General features: G+C 40.9%; 2 protein-coding genes across 3 annotated transcripts in view; one reads left to right on the plus strand and one right to left on the minus strand.

The window, feature by feature from the left end:
* GEN1 (GEN1 Holliday junction 5' flap endonuclease) overlaps positions 1-4,433 on the minus strand; it is a 33,645-nt gene extending 29,212 nt beyond the window's left edge. The window contains exon 1 of the mRNA XM_054984212.1: positions 4,378-4,433. The gene's annotated coding sequence lies outside the window, so the exon portion shown is untranslated. The remainder of the gene's footprint in view (positions 1-4,377) is intronic.
* Positions 4,434-5,096: 663 nt separating this feature from the next.
* Positions 5,097-20,885, plus strand: part of SMC6 (structural maintenance of chromosomes 6) — a 69,037-nt gene continuing 53,248 nt past the window's right edge. The window contains exons 1-8 of one of the 2 annotated variants that reach the window (XM_054975619.1): positions 5,097-5,265; positions 8,213-8,361; positions 10,545-10,662; positions 14,430-14,535; positions 14,745-14,881; positions 18,153-18,214; positions 19,983-20,063; positions 20,513-20,614. In XM_054975619.1, coding sequence (XP_054831594.1) covers positions 8,218-8,361; positions 10,545-10,662; positions 14,430-14,535; positions 14,745-14,881; positions 18,153-18,214; positions 19,983-20,063; positions 20,513-20,614 — 750 coding nt within the window. In that variant the 5' untranslated portion in view covers positions 5,097-5,265; positions 8,213-8,217. The remainder of the gene's footprint in view (positions 5,266-8,212; positions 8,362-10,544; positions 10,663-14,429; positions 14,536-14,744; positions 14,882-18,152; positions 18,215-19,982; positions 20,064-20,512; positions 20,615-20,885) is intronic. The other variant, XM_054975626.1, reaches the window with a different exon arrangement.

Raw genomic sequence — 20,885 nt, forward strand, 5'->3', positions numbered from 1 at the left:
CAGAGTCACTTGCTAAACTGGATGGCCTTTAAACAGGGACAGCATTCTGGTCTTAATGGGATATTAAAACAGAACTTCTGTCAACATCCCATTTGCACACTGCTACTTTTCGAGTAAACGACAAGCTGCAACTGGCTTACAATTGGTTGGTTATAATTCTTAATTCCTTAATGCTAATTAAAAATGAATTCTTAATTCTGTAGTTATACTTCTGTATACATGGGAATTTCCTAATCCTGGAAATTATTTTATAAAACAAAGAATCGAAGTGGGAAGAAGGATCACGAAAGCCTGTCAATCTCTCTTTTGGAGGGAGGTCTGGTAACATTTTAACAGCCCCCTAGAAACCACATATGCATGCATGTGTTTATATCTATAAACGCTTAGGCTGCAATCCTAATGCTCAGAATAAGCCCTGTTGAATAACACAGGGTTTACTTCCAAGAAGAGCTGCTTATAACTGCGTCCCTAGTCTTTCCCTTCTCCCACAAGAGCAAATAAATGTGGTGAGCAACACGTGAAATGAAATTAGCCAGCAGGCATCATTAAAGTTAACAGTATAAGTAAGCTATGCTGTGTCCTTTTTGGATTTCAGGGAAGAATTTTGTACAGTGAGAACTTGGCATGGTTTTAAGCAATGGGATCAGGACTGGAGAGGAATGTGAAAAAAACAGGTAGCTACCTAACAGATAGATAGTTTATTGTATATGGCCACAGGCCTTCACAATCCAAAACCTTTCATGAAAAAGACAAAAAAATGCATGAATACAAATATAATTACATGCATATAAATACAATTACAATAAATGTATTGTACTATATCTACCTGAAGTAAACCACCACACTTTATTTTCTTTGGATTTCTATTCTGCCCTCCCCACGAAGGGCTCAGGGCGGATTACAACGTATTAAACCTAATTTTTACTACAGAAGAATTTTTCCAGGTTCATTCTCTATTACTCTCCAGCCTAGAGCCAGGTGTTTGTTAAAACCATGGAATTCTTTTATTAACTACACAAAAGGGTATTTTGTGATAGTGGTAGTTTGCTGCTGGGGATGATTTATTGTGAGACCAATAAGGTCCACTTATTTAAAATCAAACACAAATGCCTGGGAATGTAGTACTTCCAGGTAAGTGCAAAGTTTCTTTTATCTCATGAGTTAACAGGACTATCAAAGGCTACAACATAGAACAACATCTTTGTCCTGTTTGAAGTGTTATATTTCTCAGCTCCAGTTCTCTTCTCTGTGCTATTCACAGCACCCATCCTGCTGCAAATGGCATCATAATACTAAGTTTCAAAAAAAGTGTTCTTCAAGTGGTAGTCTTGGAAGAGATTTTTTTGCCCTGCTTTTTTGACACAAACAACTCCAGTAATTTATATAACTTACATTTCTAGGAGGCTGCCAAATTTATTTACTTCATACCCCACCTTTCTAACCTAACGTGGACCCAAAATGACTTACATTGTCCTCTTCACCTTTGGTTTATCCTCACAATAATCCTATGAGATAGGTTAAGGCTGAGAATGTGTGACTGGCCCAAGGTCACCCAGCAAGCTTCCATGGGAGAGCTGGGATTAAAATCTAGTTCTCCTAATTCCTAATCTGTCAATCTAACAGCCACACCACACTGGTTGTCTTTGACAACAGCACAGACCAAGTCAAAGCACAAACTCAGTTCACTAGCTCACTTAACTGACCCTTGAGATTCCCCCATTTTCAGAGCATTTATTCTTAATCTCTGAGTATGAACTTTCTCACTATGAATAGGCTATAGTACAATCTGCCTACATGATCAAAGTGACAGCACATTACTTGGGAAAGAAACGCATATACGTACAGCCAGGGCTTTTTTCTGGGAAAAGAGGTGATGGAACTCAGGACCGCACAAAGATGTCACTTTGGGTCAGCTGGAACAAGGGGAGAGTTTTTTAAAGTTTAAATTGCCCTTGGTGAAAATGGTCACATGGCAGAGGGCAATCTGAACTCCCCTGTCTGGAGATCAGGGGGCGGGGCCACCAGCCATGTGACCATTTTCAAGCGGTGCCAGAACTCCATTCCACTGTGTTCCTGCTGAAAAAAAGCCCTGCGTACAGGAGACACATATGCTATTAGCAGCACCAAATTCCACTGCTGAAGAGTGAAGCCACTTTTTAAGTATAGCAGCCACTCGTGTTTTTTTGGAAGCAGACACATGTACAATTGCTCAGTCCTCCACAGCCTTCCCATATACTGTTTGAGGACTGCAGCCATTATTTATAGTAAACAGTCCTAAGCTGAGATATATCCTTTTTACAGTGAAATCTCAAGCAGTGTTACTCTGGTTTAAGTCCATTGAAGTCAGTGGGCTTAGACTGAAGTAACCCTGCTTAGGATTTCACTGTTAGTTCATTGAAGCAAAGGAGGAATGTCATTTTGTTGAGGATTGTGCTTCAAAGTAATCCAACCAAGAGAACTTGGTTTTCCCCCTTGTTTCCAAAACCCTCACAGCAATTTCACTGAACGGGAAAGTCACAATGTCTACTGCTACCAACTGCTCATGCCCACACTTCCAAACAGGCTTAAATTTGCAATCCTATCAACTTAAACAGGAGTAAGTCCCATGGAGGGTTTGCTTCTGAATAAGCATGCATAAGACTGGGCTGCAATGTTTAGACATTCTGAAAAAGCAGAGCTGCTTTGATGGTGACAAAAAAGCCTGTAAAGGGGAATATAATCCACAGAAATGTTGATTCTCCTGCTAATATTATTTTTCAAAAAGGACCCCCAGTAAAGCATTGTCAGTGCACTGTAAACTCTAGCAAGAGTGCATATAGTCATCTACTTTTCTTTCAGACATTTATCTTTCTTTACTGTTTACTTTTCCATATTCCTTCGCAAAAAGTTAATTTCTATATTGAATCAGATCTCTTTAGTTCTTTTTACTCTGAATTTCTTGTTTTAAAACATTTAGTAAATGTGGTGTAAGGATTAGAAGGTTAATTAGGTTCAGGGAGACCCGGGTTCGAATCCTGACCCTGCCATGGAAGCTTGCAGGGTGACCTTAGGCCTGACCTTGGGCCAGTCCCATACTCTCAGCCTAACTCTCACAGGGGTTTTGTGAGGATAAAATAGAGAACTATGTAATCTGTATTAGTTACTCAATGGGGAGAAAGGGTGGGTAGGAACCAAATAAAATAAAATTTAAAACAGAAATAACAACAATAAACCTTTTGGCTAATTAAGACTTTCCCTTCTTGCACGGCACCTTCAAGACTAACTGAACCTATCTCAGATAGCCCAGCTCCCTAGGCTACGTCAGATCACCATTAATCCCAAACCGGAAGTCCCGGAAAGAAACAAGGACTGAGTTTGGGGGCTGTGCCCATGAGCTGGCACAGAGGTTCATTTTTAGAGGGACTGGATCCACTTGTAGATGGAGCAGAGTTGGCATTTGCAGAGCAGGCGAAGAGCTTTGGGAATGCTCATGGACCCATCCTTGCTGTTTGGAAAGCAGGCTGGAGTAGTGGCCAAGAGACGTCATACTGATCAGCTAATCTGGTCACGCTGATTCATGGTTTTGTAGCTAGCGCATTCTTTGTTGGGCTGCCCTTGAAGACAACCTGGAAACTTCTGCTGGTTCTGAAGGCAGCAGCCTAAGTATTGTCTCCTTTGTTGCTCCCACTTTGGTGTAACAGGCACTTTTGTGTAACGGACACACCAATTTTTAGTGGGCAGTGCAAAGCCATTTTATTTGCCAGGCTTTTGATGGGGAATCATGGGGAAAGGGGTTATTGGGGGTTCAGTCTGTTGCGTTTAAACGGTAAAATTTTTAATTAGGATCAGTAAGCCACCTTGAGCCACAAGGCGCGGGGTTGGCTCTCTCAGCCCAACCTACCTCTGGGGACTTTTTATGTTCTCAAGCCCATTGATACAGACATTAAAACATCTGAGTGGGGATGTGAGGCTAAGGATGCCCTGGTATAACAGAGCAGGGAGACGGCTGCCCAAAGCTGCAGTCCTGGGCATGCTATAGTCTGCTTCACGCCTGCAAGAAAATGAAGGGGGAGGTAGGATTGGATTTAAGGTTGCAAGTGAAGAATGCCAGCTTGGAACGTCCTTTGGAAGAAAACTCTGAGGCAAATAAAAAGCTAATAAAGCCTCTTCTGGAAAGGTTGTATCCCCCACCCCAACAGTGTGCTGGTTTCCTACTGAAACCTTTGGGGGCCATTCCACGCTATTGTCAGCCACCTGGGAGGAGGAAAAACTGTCCTCCCTGATAACGAAGGAAGGCGAGACTCCATCAAGATCCCCCCGCCAGCAACCCGGATGAAACCCTCGGGCTCCATCTAACCCTCATCCCAACCACTCAATAGCTGCGCGCCACATCATCACCTCCCTTTCCCGGCCAACTCCGGAGCGGTGCCTCGGCGCCACAATTCGTAATCCCGCGGGCCCAACTGCGCATGCGTCAAGCCACGGCGTTTCGCGTCGGCGGCGAACGGCTGGCCGGCGAGCCCAAAGAGACGCGGGCTCGAAAAGAGCGGCATAGGACACGCTTCCGGTTCCCAACCGACTGTGAGTCGAAGGGAGCCGAGATGTCTGTCGAGGAGCAGCTGGAAGACCAACGAGATTTCCAGAGTGGAAGCTTTCGAGAGTCAGAGGCTGGGTGGAAATCTCGACTTGCTACTGCAGACCCGCCTGAAAGGGTAATTTGCAAACAGGAGTTTAGCACCGTTTTTTTTTTTTTTTAATATAATTTTTTATTTTCAATATCTAACATACAACTACTACATACATACATACCCTACAAAACAGTTTAGCACCGTTTTAAAGACTTCCGTGCGCTAGAGTTTATGATAAAATTAAACGGCAACGAGGTTCCTGTTTATTTGGTCGCCGCGGACCATCAGGGTGGCACTTACGGAATTATATTCGCTACACCGGAGAACGTCGTACTCACGTTGCTTTCCTCCCGCTAGCGTCCACCCATTGCGCGCCCAGCTCGGGGCCCCCCGCATATGGCGAAATCGACTCGAACCCAGAAGTGAATGTACAACTCCGCTTGGTTTGGCTGTCCCTCTTCCCTGTGTACGGCGACGGCCCGAAGACGAACAGGGAATGCGCACGCGCAACAGCTGCCGCCAAATTGTCTTTCGGTTTTGCTTCCTAAGAAGTTGTATGGCGTAAAAAAAAAAATCTTTCCTCGTGCGCGCCCCCAGATCCTCTTCGCTGGTGGGGGCGCGCTCTCGAGAAGGCTGTCCATTCGGAGTGTTTGAACAGGTACAAACTCTAACGGCTCCCAACGGTTACTCTGTCGGCGGCTCCTGTTGGGAGGGGGAAGGGAGTCGTCGGCTTTTCACCCCCAAGAGGGAGCTGAGGGGAAGAAGAAACGCCTTCCGCCCTCTCGCTCTTTCTGAGTTGCCTCGTCGGTTCTGTCGTCCGTCTTCAGGCGTTTCGTGATGATTATTTTTAATAATAAAAATAAAAAATGTCAGCCCGCTCAGCTTTTCAAGAAGCAGAAACATCCCCAGGCTGCACTCTGAAGCACACTTTATTTGTGATAAACCTCGTTGGACGCAGTCAGCTGTTCCAGGAGATCGCTCTTAGGCTAATAGGGCGATGGAAGGGATTAGCAGACAGATTTCTGGATTCAGTTCAAAATGCTGATTGTGACTTTTAAACATCTAGTAAGGGTTCGCCAACCTTTTTGAGCCTGTGGGCAGCACCTTTGAAATTCTGACACAGCGTGTGTGGTGGCGGCAGCATAGGATTGCCAGCCTCCAGGTGGCGGCTGGAGATCTCATGGAATTACAACTGATCTCCAGGCCACAGGGATCAGTTCACCTGGAGAAAATGGCTTCTTTGGAGGGTGGACTCTATGGCATTATACCCCATTGAGGCCCCTCCCCTCCCTAACTCCACTCTTTTCAGGTTCCACCTGGGCCTGTCCACTTTCTAAAAATACTTGGTGAGTGCCAGTATAGGTGTTGGCGGGCACTGTGGTGCCCATGGACACATCAGAGACCATTGCTGGTCTGGGTATTTGAAGAACTGCTTTCTCCCATCTGCATGTACCTAATTATTGTGATCATCATCTGAAGCCCTATTCTGTATGGCCTTATTGTCTGAAATAAAGTGCATGCTGTACATCATATTTATGTTTTTCTGTAAGGTGTCTTATGCATCAGTGTTGGAGAGCATTACATAGGAAGTATATAAATAATTCTTCTGAGTAAACAGCTATGAGGTGGGATATTTTAATCAGGATATAAGAGATTTCCCCTTTCATGAGGTAATTGTATATTAGTTTTTTCTTTTGTAGCACACAGCTCTTACCTATTATACTGTTTTGTTTTCCCAGCAAAGACTTGCAGTAACTTGTACAGTATGTTAAGTAATGCCACAGACAGTATTATTCTAAGTTGATTTACATTCTTCTAAAGTGTAAGTCTTGTTGTCTTCACTGAACTTAAAAGCGTGTAAATTTGTTAATAATGACATTTTAAAACATTTTTAAAGAAAAGCTATGATTTAAATAATGCATTTGCATATTATTTCACTTTTTCTGTTTATCTTATTAGGCTTGAGCTTGCAACTTGATACTTGTTGATTGATCTTAAGCCAAAGAAGTGTTTTCATAAATTGTTTATCTGATGATCTTTTTTTAAAAAATAAACCTTATTTCTTATTCAGAATATTTATTCCTAGTTTTCTTCCTGATGGAACCAAAGCTGGCTTACAGTCTACAAAAAGCAATGAAAATAAAACAAGGGGGAAACCCTCAGTTTAAATCAAATAAACAAAAAATAACTAGCCATACTATGAGGAAGCTTGTTCTAAGGTTAAAAGCCAAGGGCGCTTCAATTTGTGCCCAAAGGAACATGCCACTGCCCATACCGGTACTTTATAACTGGAGACAGAAAGAGCAAATGAAAGCTCAGCTTAGCTATAGCTCAGCTTAGCTATAACAGCTGGCAGGAATATTACTGTGGAGTGCAACTAGCCAAATAATTTTTTATTCTTTATCAGGCTATCCATAATCTTCAAATATTGTGGGACTGGTCTAGCTGGAGTCAAACACTATAAATGCAAAAATAGCAAGGTTTGTGACTTGGTGCTTTGTCCAATGATTTACACCAAGACTTAGAGAATTTTGAAGAATATTTTATGAAATATTTTATGAAATGAGGACAGACTTTCAACAAGTAAAAACACTCGGAGCCCACCCAAATATGGCGGGTAGGGTATTTTATACCTTCTTCTTGAAACAAAGGCTCTTTTCTGAGGAAAACCCACCTTTTTCTGTGCCCTAATGGACTTTCCTTCTCCCTAACTCTCTAGCTCAAACTAGTTCTTGTTTACAGCTACTGCCTTGCTGTCTAAGCTCTTCTCTTACATTGTTATACATCAAAGGCCAAATAACTAAGCTGCATTGTGTTTCAAACTAGCAAGAAAAAAATGGTTGTGCTTTTGCTCACATAAAGGCAATTTGATTTTAGTGGGTATGGTTGCCAGCTACCTAGAAAAGAAAAATCTGCCCCTTTAATAAAGACATAATGAGATATTATTTACCTCTATTCCCACTTCCCCACATTAAGCCTCTATTAAAGGACAGGCCACTTTCCTCCAGAGCCATTGGCAACCTTAGTATGTTGGGTTGCCAGGTCCCATCACCCCCCCCCCCCCGGGAGAGAGGTGGGAGGCCTGGCACCTAAGCGCATACTCCCAATCTATGGGATGATGTCACTTCCAGGAAGTAATGTCATCATGCGGTCCATGGGCCATCCTGGGAGCGCTCCTGCGCTCTGCAGGGGCCCAAATCAGACTGATTCTGGCCTGATCTGGGCCAATTTAGCCTGGATTGTAGCGTGGGAGTGCTACTGATTCAGGCCAGTTCAGCCCAGCTCAGGGTGTTGCGGTGCACGGGAGCACTGCTGCGCTCTGCAGTGGTCCAATCTGGGCTGATTTGCCCCCAATTCGGGGCTGGATCGTGCTGCTGTGGCAAGTGGGAGCGTGCGATGTGGCCTGGGAGCTCACGCATCCCCCTCTGCCGGCTATTTAAGTGGGACGGGGGAGAGTGTGAGCAGGGAATCCCCTGCCCCCAGCAGGGGACTGGCAACCCTATTAGTACGGGAGTTAACCTGGTGCTTGTATTTCTTGCATTGGAATAGAGAAGACAGAATCATGTCCATTTTTGGGTTGTGTTCTGAATTCTTTATCTTTTTAGTAGTCATGGCTAAAAGAAAAGAGGGGAGTTTCTCATCAGCGGGATCCAACAAAAGACGTAGAAAAGAATTGAGAGAAGATTCTGATGATGACCCCAATGAAGAAGACTTTTCACAGCAGACAAATGACAGCGGGTTTCATTCACAGTTGGTAAGCAACAACATTTTTCAGAATTATCCTTAAAATGAAAATGAAACAGATGGATTAGGTTTAAACAATAGTGATATTTATGTGGGAAACTAATTTACTCCTTTTTAAATACCATTTTAATTTGTAAAATAACTTATAAGCCGATAGCCCAGAACAGGAGAGAGTATGTGACTTAAGCTTTAATTATTTGGAAGTCTACTGCTAGTTTAATATTTTATACAAAAGCAGCATGAAATTTGCTGGAATACATATAAAACACTTACATTCTAGCCCATAACTATTACAGGAATATTACCCCCACCCTCACCCCCGAATAATGCCTGTACTTCTGAATTGGGTCTTGAAATCATTTGAAGATCAATGTTGATTTGCTCAGAAGCTCTGTACAAACAATGTAAGAGCAGAGGTGGGATTGAGTATGTTGCTCCGCCTACGTGAGCTTGCAACAACATGGACACAGAGCCTGTGCATGAAGGGTCTGCCCTTGTTACCAGGATCACTGTTTTTTTGTGTTTACACTGCTGGAGCTGTTAAAGAAATCTTAGCAGTTAAAATCGTATACTGTATCTTAATTCCCAAGCGGCTCTGATAACAGATACTGAAATACTTAAATCCATGGATCGGGACCACTTGGATACACAACAGATGTTCCTGCAAAGTTGGGGAAGCCTTCAGATTTGCAGTAAAATCTGAAAACAACAAAAATACATCGGGGGGGGGGGCGTTAAGCAAGAGATCGTTGTGTGAGCATGCACAGCAGCTTACCTCCTCTGTCGTTGTTGCTGGCGGAGGCTGGGAGATAAGCAGATGACATCGCATGACTGGCAGAAAATAGTAAAGACTTGAAGCAGTGAAGAAAGTACCAAAGTAGGATTACGGCTGAACCTCAAGAAGACAAAAATAATGACCACTGAAGAAAGATTGACAATGGAGAAAAGGAAATGGTTAAAGATTTTCTGTTCCTGGGCTCATCAACAACAAACCAAAGATCAGAAGGAGATTGGGACTTGGAAGGACAGCCATGAAGGATTAGAAAAAATCCTTAACTGTAAGCAAGTGTTGCTGGAGACCAAGATCATGAACATTCATACTATGGTATCTCCTATTACTATGTATGAATGTGGAAGTTGGAAAATAAAGAAAGCTGACAGAAATAGAATTAATTCAATTGAAGTCTTGTGTTGAAGGAAAGTTTTACAGATACCATGGAAGACCAAATAGACAAATAAGTGAGTTCTAGATCAAATCAAGCCTGAATCAAATCAAGCTAAAATGACTAAACTGAGGCTGTTTGGTCACATCATGAGAAGACATGACTCACTGGAAAATACAATAATACTAGGAAAAGTTGGAGGCAGTAGGAAAAGAGGAAGACCTAACATGAGATGGAATGACATGATAAAGAAAGTAGCAACAAGACTCAGTTTGCAAGACCTGAGCAAGGCTATTAATGATAGGACAGTTTGGAGGTCATTAGTTCATAGGATCTCCTTAAGTCAGAAGCATCTTGATGGCGCATAATACACACAGTGATACTTAGGAAGTCTTCATCACTGTCTCCATGATTTTTAAGGAAGCTTACTCTGCTAGACATATATAATTTTTGGACAAGGGTAAAGGAAGGAAGAAGCCTTCAGGCTTTAACTGTCCAATTGCCTACTCACAGCCAACACAATTTGTTTACAGCTCACTCTGATTTTTTTCACTTCGTGTATGTGTGTGCTTGAGCTGCTGCGTCTCCAGTTCTTTGCACATTTTCTCTTTGAAATAGTTTTGTAGAAATAAGTTTTAAAGTAAAACTTTATCAAAATGATTTGTTTGAATTTCTACCTGTGCCTGTTCTTTAATGACATATATAATCAACCAGATGAAAAATTATGTGAAATTTCAAAGCAGATTATATATGTTTTTGCAAGTTAATTGGTGAGGCCAGCCAGTTCTAAAGATACAGCCACTCAGCTATAAGTACACTTGCACATTCTATGTCTTTCATATGTCAGCTTTCTGCAACTATATGTAGCTTTAACTGTTCTAAAGTTTAGGCCATCTGTCTTGAATGCTTATGCCAGTGCAAATCATATACATCATCTGAGTGTTGTGATGATCTGTGACTTTTCCCAGTTTGAGTACAAAAAGTTAGTGCTGAATTTTTGAGTACTTATCCCTCTTTGTATTGTATGTAGGCATCAGGAGAAGTTGGAATAATTGAAAGTATCCAGCTGAAGAATTTCATGTGCCATTCAATGCTGGGCCCATTCAAGTTTGGTTCCAATGTCAATTTTATTGTTGGAAACAATGGGAGTAAGTTTTAATTAATTTATCTTAAGCAGAATTGGATTTTATTCTGTTGGGCCTTTTTCAGCTAGCCAGGAAGTTAGTCTTTAAGTTATTTTTCTGTGTAATCATGATCTCTAACACAGTTTCTGTTATTGTGTAGATTTACTATTGTGGCTTGCTAAATCTTGGAGGGTGCCTTGGGAATGTCTAAGAGTGGCTGAGAGAGGGAATGTCCTGGTGTGTAAGGAGAATTGTTTCCATCTCAAGGTCTTTGTTTTTTCATATGCCAGCTTTTCATCTGGGTGTAATGCTTTTCTAGCTATCATATTTAACAAAATAAAATAACAAATCAGAAGCATGAATAAAACATCAAAATTAACAGTTTTTAAAAGATACTAACTTCTAGAGGAGTAAGATTCAGGTCCCATAGCACCTTAAAGACCAACTAGATTTCTGGGGTATGAGCTTTCAAGAGTCACAGCTCTTTTAATTAGATACAAGGAATGGGAAAAGGAAGGGGTCCTTATAATCTAGGCAGGGGTGGGTGGGAGGGGTATTGTAAATTACTGTAAAGTGTTGGGAAACTAGCTTCAGGTGGGTAACCAGGTTGGCCCAGTAGCACCTTAAAGATCAAGTAGATTTCCCGGGTATGAGCTTTTGAGAGTCAGAGTTCCGTTCATCAACTAGCTAATAAATGTTGTGGTTAGCTTGATAGACCCTGGGTACTAAGTGCAGAAAATTAGCAAATGTAATGCAAGAAAAAAATCCTATGTCCTGATTCAACCCTGGGAGATCCATTGTTCCAAATTTGCAAATAAACTCAATTTCAGCAATCTAGTTTTGTAACTTTCCTTTGAAGTTGCTCTCTTTGAGAATTGCTGCTCTTAGGGCAGCAATGGAATGTCCTGGCAAATCGAAATGTTCTCTGACCGGTTTTTGAATGTTGTGATTTTTGATATCAGATCTATGAAGGGACTGACCTGTTTGTCCAATACAGAGAGTTGATCTACAACAAAGATTTCTGGAATTACAATACCCATTGGATGTAGTAAGAAAACAGATCAACAAAGCCAGAATGATACCAACGGATGACCTGCTACAATAAAGCCCAAACAGAACAACAACAGAATGCCTCTGGTAGTCACACACTACTCCCAGCTCAAACCAGTTTAACACCTGGAACCTGTGCTGGACAATGATATTACTCTCAGGGATTAGGAGGCAAATCTTTTCTTGCCCACAGACAGCCCCCCAATCTTAAAAAAAACTCCTCACTCACAATAGCATACTTTCCAACATGGACACAATCTCTGGTTTCAGGACCTGCAGAAAAACAAGATGGTAGCTCTGCCCCAGTATTCACTCCCACAACACAATCACTGGACCTAGCAACACCAGCGCTACCATCCAACTCTCTATATTGGGTAAACAGGTCAGTTCCTTTGCAAAAGAAAGAATGGACATAAATCTGATATAAAAAATCACAACATTCAAAAACCAACAGGAGAACATTTCAATCACTGACCTAAGAGTAGCAGTTCTCAGAGAAATTTCAAAGGAAAATTATAATGCAAGATGGCTGAAATTGAGTTTATTTAGAATAGTGGATCTCCCAGGATTGAATTGGGACATCAGATTTCTCTTGCATTCCTGATACTAATTTTCTGCACTTTGCACCCAGGCTGTATCAAGCTAACTTTAACGTGTACTGTAGCTAGCTTCCTGACACTCTAGTGTACAGTACCCCCCCCCACTCTGTCTGGATTATAAAGACCCTTTCCTTTGTCCACCCCTCCTATTGGACAAAGGAAGCTCCAACTCTTGAAAGCTCACACCCTGGAAATCTAGTTGGTCTTTAAAGCGCCACTGGTCCTAAATATTGCTTTTCTACTGCAGACCAACACAGCCACCCACCTGAAGCTAACTTCCAGAGGTTTACAAGGGAAGAGGTCTGGTGGGTGATCATGGGCAGGTAACACAACTGCCAAATAATATTTTTAATTCAGTTTTAAAAAACTGTAAGACGGATACCTGACACTTTCCCCCAAACCTGGCCAAAGACATAGCTCAGTTCAGATGACGTACTGAATCATGGTTTTAAACCTCAAATCATGTGCAGTCAAATGATGGTTTAGCTTTCTATGTAAAGCTTTGTAATATTATGTCCATTGTTGGTTTGCCTGCCTCTTCCCAGATGCTATCTGCAACTGTTAATCTTGCTTGAGAGCTTGCAAAATAGCAGAGTGTTATGCTCAGTATCATGAGCTATCCTGCAGATGAGGCAGACTCAAGTGCCTGCTTGCCAATTTTCAGGAGACGTACCCACTTTCTCTTCATAATTTCTTGGTCCACTGCAACTGTCTCCCAGATGTTGGTATAAAGAATTAGTTTCTCCCCATCACTGTTGTATCCCCACCTCCACTTACCCATCCAGAGATAGTGTGCTGCTGCATCTACGCATAGACAGAAAATGGATGATAATCCAACTAGTTTATCTTTAAAAACTTACACATGGTGATTGCTGTCTTGTGCATTGTTGGACACATATATGAAGATAAATGGCTTGGAACAACTCCTGCCACCTTGAGGATTTTCTGACCCTTGCTGTGCTGAGACTGCAATACTTTGAAATAGCGGTTATTTCCTAGTGCTCTTTTTCTTTTCCTTCCTGCATTCTGGAGTTTATCAGTCCATCAGGCTGCAATGAGAATGGCAAAAGTCAAGTCAGTTTCATTGAATGCCTGCCGTTTCCCAGTAAAAGCAGACAGGGGAATAAATACCATGTAGGGGGCATATGTCTAACAGAATCACAAATATGGTCAACAATCATTGTGCATTTTTTGTGTATGGATTTACCAGCCTGAGCCCCATAATCTATTTTCAATGCAAGGATTCAACTTTGCACTAAACTTCCTTCCATATGAACCAATAATCCTTTCAAGTGTCCCTGAGTGATTGCAAAATGCATATCCCTAACTTGTCAGCAGGGTCTTCACAAAACAGTGGCAAGGCTTTCAGAGAGTAGCGGTTTGAGACAGGCTTGATCGCCAGTAACTTTATACAAGAAGCCCTGTCATCTGTACCACTACTGTTTCCATTGGAGTAGCCACACTGGTCTATTGTAGCAAAAATAAAAATCCTGTGGCATCTTAAAAATGAACAAATATATTGTGGGCATAAGCTGTCAGAAACAGTGGTGTGAACTCTGAGTCAGTGGAGTATTTTTCTATGTATACATTGAAGGAAAATGGTTATCAATGGATTAAAACGCGTGGTGTGTTTCTAGGCAATACTGAAAAGCAAGATGATCAATCCCAATTTAACACCCGTAGAGACTGAGATAATTATAAACCCTGTTGACCCCCCTGGAGTATTAAACCTAAAAATAAATTCTAATTCAGCAATTTCTTATTAGACTCTCCCTTTGAAATTTGCCAAGTCCTTTATTATTTGGTATCATCGATACCAATAGTAGAAATAGGGGGTTATCATTGCTTTAATGTCCTGTGAGAAAGTTTAAGTCTACTCAAGAATTTTGTGCGTATGATGCCGTCTTATGAAATATCAGATCATCTGTCCATATAGCTCAGTGCTGGCTTATGTGATGACACTGGCTGTCTAGGTTTTCAGGGTCTTTGTACGCTAAGGAGCTTGCCAAGTAAACCTTATGGTTTAAGAATGGGTATTTTTTAATGCAATCAGGTTGTTTCCTGGGAGAGACTTCATAGGTTTTGAAAGTGAGTTAAAACTAGTTTACCAAGTATGAATAATTCGTATGTTGCTTCCTTCAGGTGGGAAGAGTGCGGTGTTAACTGCCCTTATTGTTGGGCTTGGTGGGAAAGCTATAATGACAAACCGAGGATCATCTTTAAAAGTGTTTGTAAAAGATGGGCAAAAGTAAGTGAAGTAATATTTATTTTAAATATTTCTTATTCTGTCTAAAATCTGAGATCCTTCCAGATAAAAACAAATGAGTAATTTGTTTAGTAATTGTCGTTCGATGTCTAAGCAGAACGTGACAGTTCATGGTTGCAACTTGCAAGATGATATCTTAAATGCACAGGTTATTTTACTTTGGCTAGATACTAACTAAATTTGTATTTCAGTTCTGCAGATGTTTCAATAACTCTGCGAAACAGAGGTGAAGATGCATTTAAACCAGAATTGTATGGTGACAGTATCATCATAAATCAACACATAAGCTTGGAAGGACATCGTAGTTACAAACTGAAAAGCTGCACAGGTTTGGTGATATTTTACTTTAATTTAAAGATATTCAAAATTCCTACCCTTTTAGAAGGAAGTCAGTTTAACTTTAAATTTAAAAAAAAAACTATAAGTGCAAGCACAAGCTATTCCTTGCCCACCACTAGTCAGTTTTTCAGTATGTTTAAAGAATATCATAGCATGTTGTGTTCTTATTCTCGGTGTTTACTATGCTAAGCCATACCACAATCATCACAGTCATACAGGAGTCCGCAGGGTTTGAAGGTTCCCTGGCATAGCCAAAATAAACAGGAGTCTTGTAGCAGTTTAAAGACAAACAGAATTTTATTCCATCATTTTGTTAGGAAGTTTCTTTTTAAAAAGCCAACAAGTTCAAGAGGCAGTGAAATGCAGGAAAAAATAGCAGCCCCTGTATGGCCACTAGGACCATATGGGGGGGGGTGAGAAAGAGGGTGGGTGGGGGGAGAGAAATGGTGTGTTTGGTGAGAAGCAGAGCTTAGGAGCAATCCTGTCCTCCATTAATGTTCCCTCCTATCTCTTGTAGTGATGGATTGTTATGCCAAAAAACAACAACAAAAGGTAGCATGAGTTGAAACTGTTCCATTAAGGTCTATCATTCAGCTTTCAAAAGCACAAGAGCCAAAGATAGGTAGTTCTATTCCTTTATGATGCTGTCAGAACTTACTCCAGAACTGATATGGCTGAATAAAAGGTTGTAACTGTTTCTTTCACTGTGTCTGTTCTTATGACAGCTATCTGAAAGCTGCCCCCTTGTTATTTGGGATTGATATTGGGTAGTGATGTGAGAATTGTTGGTGCTTGGGGGGTGTCCCGGCTCCCCCCCTGGCAGCCCCTCAGTTCTTTCTGGCTGGCTTCCCTCAGTTTGTTATGGCTTCTGAGACTACTCACTAAGGTCCCCGGGGAAGTGTGAATCAAAAGTAATGTACCTACCCTGTCCTCCCTCCGTACGCTGCTCTAACACATTGACGTGGGCAAACAATATTCCACAGCAAAGTTCTTAACTATCCTCAAGGTTTATTTTGAGTAAAAAGCACAACAGTGGAATGTTACATACAGTTCAGAGTTCTGATGGTATTCGGTCAAACTGCCCTGCTGGATGGCAGGCACCAGGCAGTCTAGGCAATGGTTACAGAAAGTACAGTGATAGAGTCAACCTATGAACCTTATAACAAAAGAAGAGAAATCTATCTTAACAGAATATCACAGTCCTAAAAGCAAACCCCTACATAAAACTTAACAGCTAAAAGAAACCTAAGATCTTAACTCTTAACTTAAACTTACACCTTATACTAAGTTTCTAACACAGAAAAATTCTAACACTTTACTCCAACAGCTAGCTTAAAAATTCCCCCATCAGGTACCTAAGTTCCCCTTCTGGAAAGCCCCTCTGGACCAACTTCTCTTGTGGGCTTCCCAGAGACCACCTGTTGACAGACACACACGCCTGTGTCTTCCCAGGAAGTGGCAAGGGACTAGCTGCTGTGCTAGTCTTTTTATAGGAAAATCATTGATATTCTGATTGTTTGGTAGCTGATTGGCTATTACCTGGTTTACAGGTTAATTGGTTGTTGCTACCCTAGTGCAGGTGACACTTCAGTCTTCCTGGATCCCTATTGGTCAGTAATACTTCTGACCAGGTTACTCTGGCTAGCCAATGAAATCAGTTCTAAAATTCCTCAGGTGTACTTGTCCTTGAGGGTTAAAAGTGGCACTTGGAACTTTTCCCAGTAACGATTGGAATGCAGTTGTCAGCAATTTACCTATAATGAAAATAACCATCTTTCCCTGCATAGCTAGAAGGGAGGGGGAAAGAGTGAATTTTCACCTAGATATTACAGTGCAGGTTTTTCTCTGTATTAGTCTTATATGTCAAAACCAGATTTCTTTCTTAATTTTAATGCTCTTTAATTAATTATACTTAATTTATGCTTAGGGCAACCTGCTGCAAACTTCTGCCAACTCTCCCATAGGTTTTTAGAGCTCATGAACCTAAAGTAAGAACTTTTGGAAGTTGCTTTACTCCTTAAAGTTGAATTTGGTCTTGGGGTTTGGGTTCAAAACAAGCCAAACTCCTAAAAATTCTTTCCACAGGTAGTTGTCAGCATGTTTGTTTAGGACTAACCTACTTTGCAGCTTTTAGAATCAAATAAAGGAGGAGAGAATCATATATACTGCCATAAACTTCTTGGAGGGAAGGATGGGCTAAACATGTGTGTTCAACTCACCTCTGTTGTAATCAGGGGTCATTTCGTAGAAAAAGAACTGCAGGAACTCATTAGCATAGCTCATTTGCATAGCTCATTAGCATATGCCACACACCCCTGACATCACAGAAGTGTGTCAGAAGGCAACACCCACCCCTCAGGGCCTTTCCCCCAAAATCTCCAGAATGAATTTAAAGCAGCTTACCCTCCTTTGGAGAGCCAGCCCCAGTAGCCCAGCTTGCACGCACGCACGCACGCACGCACTCACTCACTCACTCACTCACTCACTCACTCACTCACTCACTCACTCACTCACTCACTCAAGAGTCATGAATGAAAATAAAGCAGCAGACTGAATTTAAAACAGCTTACCCTCCATTGGAGAGCCAGCCCCAGTAGCCCAGTTTGCACACCCGCACGCACTCACTCACTTTCATGAATGAATGAAAATGAATGAATGAATGAATGAATGAATGAAAATAAAGCAGCAGAATAAATTTAAAGCAGCTTACTCTCCTTTGGAGAGCCAGCCCCAGTAGCCCGGCTTGTACTCACTCACTTACAAGTCACGAATGAAAATAAAGCAGCAGACTGAATTTAAAGCAGCTCACCCTCCTTTGCAGAGCCAGCCCCAGTAACCTGGCTTGCACTCACTCACACACTCACTCACGCACTCACTCACAAGTCACAAATGAAAATAAAGAATGAATTCAAAGCAGCTTACCCTCCTCTGCAGAGCCCTCACCACTTGCAGGCCTGGAGGACGGGCCACGCTGCTCCCCCCTGTGCCCTTCCCCAGGTTCCTACCAGGGAATCCAGGAGGTGGTCTTATATTTCACTCTTCCAGTTTTTGAGAACTCTATAACTTTGGATTTTTCATAATTAACTGCCAATTCCTCAGAGCTACAATAATTAACAAACATTTGCACTGCTTTTCAGGGTCCCTACATCTGTTCTTGATAACAGTATCATCTGCATAAAGCAAAACCGGAACATCATGGTTACAGTCAGAATTTTTTGGTGCTTAACTTACTGATGCTTTTTTTCTTTTTAAATATTCAGGTGTATTAATTTCTTCTAAGAAGGAAGAACTTATAGCAATTCTGGATCACTTTAACATCCAGGTAACCCAAGAAATGTTTTAATTGCACTTTAATATAACATGATACATATGTCATTAAACTGATTTTTTAAAAAAAACATGTTCGGCAAAATGTCCAAACCCTTTACTCACCAGAGAGAAATTGGCAGGGTTTTTAAATTCTTTTATTGCTCATGTGTCACTAGGGGATGGTGTTTAAAAACAAATGTCAAAAGCCCTGCTCAGTGTGCTGTTTATGCAGTTATCTTGGTTATTGGCTTATGCGAAACTTCTTGAATTGTATGAAGTCCCCTGACACCTAAAAGATCTGCCGATTTCCTGCTGCAAGAATCAGATTATTAATATCTCTAAAAGTTGAAAATAATAATAATATTCATGCTATAAACATCTGGGTCCATAACAGTGGTTCAGTACTGCTCTGAAATTGTAGATTGGACAGAACTCAAATTGGATGCACTAGATCGCAAAATGAGGCAAATCATGACAGCCAATCACTCCCTACAGTCTCGAATCAACATAGATTGACTTCATTTGCCACGAAGTAATGGTGGCTGAGGATTGTTACTAATAAAACAAACAGTAAAAGAAGAAGAAAGGGCACACAGTGATTATATCAAGAGCAAAAAAGAGAAGTTTATGGAGAAGGAATAATTAAAGTTAAGGGTACAAAAGACAAATATAGGAATGTTGAAAAATTACATGGAAGTATGGCAAAGTAAACCACTGCATGGTCAGTACATGAAGAATATTGAGGATAAAGTCAACGAGTAAAAACTGGAAATGACTAATACAAGGGGATATTGAAAAAAGAGACAGAAGGGCTTACATTAGCCACACAAGGACTGGCATTAAGAATGAACTGTATGAAAGTGAAAATTGAAAATACCACAAATGACAGCAAGTGTAGATTATGCAACAAAGTTTATGAAACAGTTGACCATCTCATCAGTGGGTGCAATAAGATCCCACAAATTGAGAGTAGAAACTACCATAATAAACTAGCTGCAATACTGCATTGGAATCTATGCAAAAAGTACAAGCTACCATCTGCAAAATATTTGCAGGAACATAAGCCTGAGAAAGTTGTTGAAAATGAGAAAGTTAAGATCTTGTGGGATTTCAAAATCTAAACAGATAAGAAAGAACATAATACTCCAGATGTTTCTGTGTTTGAAAGTAAGATGGTCAGACTGGTTGATGTGGCAATCCTTGATGACAGTCAAACTGAGGAAAGATTGAAATGATAACAAAATATCAAGAACTAAGATCTGAAGTTCAGAATCTCTGGGAGAAACATGCAGTGGTTATTCCTGTAGTGATAAGGGCGATTCCAGAAGAATTAACTAAACATCTAGGTGGTGTCAACATAGACAAGATAACAGATAGCTCTAATCAGTCACACTACTTGGAACATACCACATACTAAGGCAATATCTCATTGACTCCTACATTCTTGGATATAATCTGAGTTGGTGTAGCATCAGAAAATTCCAGCCTAAACAACTGGTGGACTGTGATAACATCACATAACAATAATGCTGATAATGGTAATCGTAATAGTAATAATACCGCCAGTGCATGAAGGGAAATTTATAAAGAGCTTGTTTGTGAACAGTATTAAACTAAAATTTATCTGCAGGTCTTCTGACTTCAAGATAAATTCTACGCCTGCCCACCTGTAAGAATGATTTATCATGCATGGTGATACTGGCTGTGATTCACTAAAAGATAATGAAAATACTAACTTTTATGCTAACCCTTAAATTATTAAGATAAGATTGTTGTTGTAGGTGGATAATCCTGTGTCTGTACTCACCCAAGAGATGAGCAAACAATTCTTGCAATCTAAAAATGAAGGAGACAAGTACAAGGTAATCCAAACCAACACTTTGGTTTTTTAAATACATTTTTATATTTTTAATATTTTTTAAATTCTTTATATATTTTATATTTTTAAATATATTTTATTATTTTTTATAAAATACAAGACAGAGTCCTTCCGTATGTAGATGCAGTATGCTGGGCCAGTTTAGGGAATTGTATTTGTTTGTATGCTGACCTTATTCCCATATGGCACGCCTTTTCTATATGCTGTGCAAGGTACTTAGGCTACAGGAGAGCACATGGAGAGGGGAGCCTGGTGGCTCACACATAACTGATTTCCCATTGTGCCCTGGTGCTGCTTCCATATGCATTCCTTTGAGCATGTTGGGGAGAAGGGAGGCAGTTCCTTCTGAGTGGGGGCAAGGATTGTGCTTAGAGTTTCAGTCGTTTGTTGAAATCGTTGTTTAAAATTAGTACTTAATGTTTCTCGAGTCAGTTTTTTATGAAAGCTACTCAGTTGGAGCAGATGAAGGAAGATTATTCGTACATCATGGAAACCAAAGCAAGAACAGAAGATCAGGTGGAACAAGGAGGAGAGGTAGAGAAAACTTGCTGTGCCTCGTAATTATTGTAGCACTGATGAATGCCTCCAGTAGTTGTGTCTGTTCCAGATGCAGCAACGGGCTGGACACTCATCCTGCAGTCCCGACTTGTTTCTTTCCCTGTCTTTCATATTTGTTGTAGACTGTCAAAATGAAACTAGAGGTCATACATAATCTACAGATCCTGTTGATGGGCTTGATGTTCACAAAGAAAATACTCTTTCCCCCCTCTTTTTAAAATAGTTAAACGCTGTTCCCTAATGTATC

This window comes from Eublepharis macularius, chromosome 1, assembly GCF_028583425.1.
Source record: "Eublepharis macularius isolate TG4126 chromosome 1, MPM_Emac_v1.0, whole genome shotgun sequence".
NCBI classification, from domain to species: Eukaryota; Metazoa; Chordata; class Lepidosauria; order Squamata; family Eublepharidae; genus Eublepharis; species Eublepharis macularius.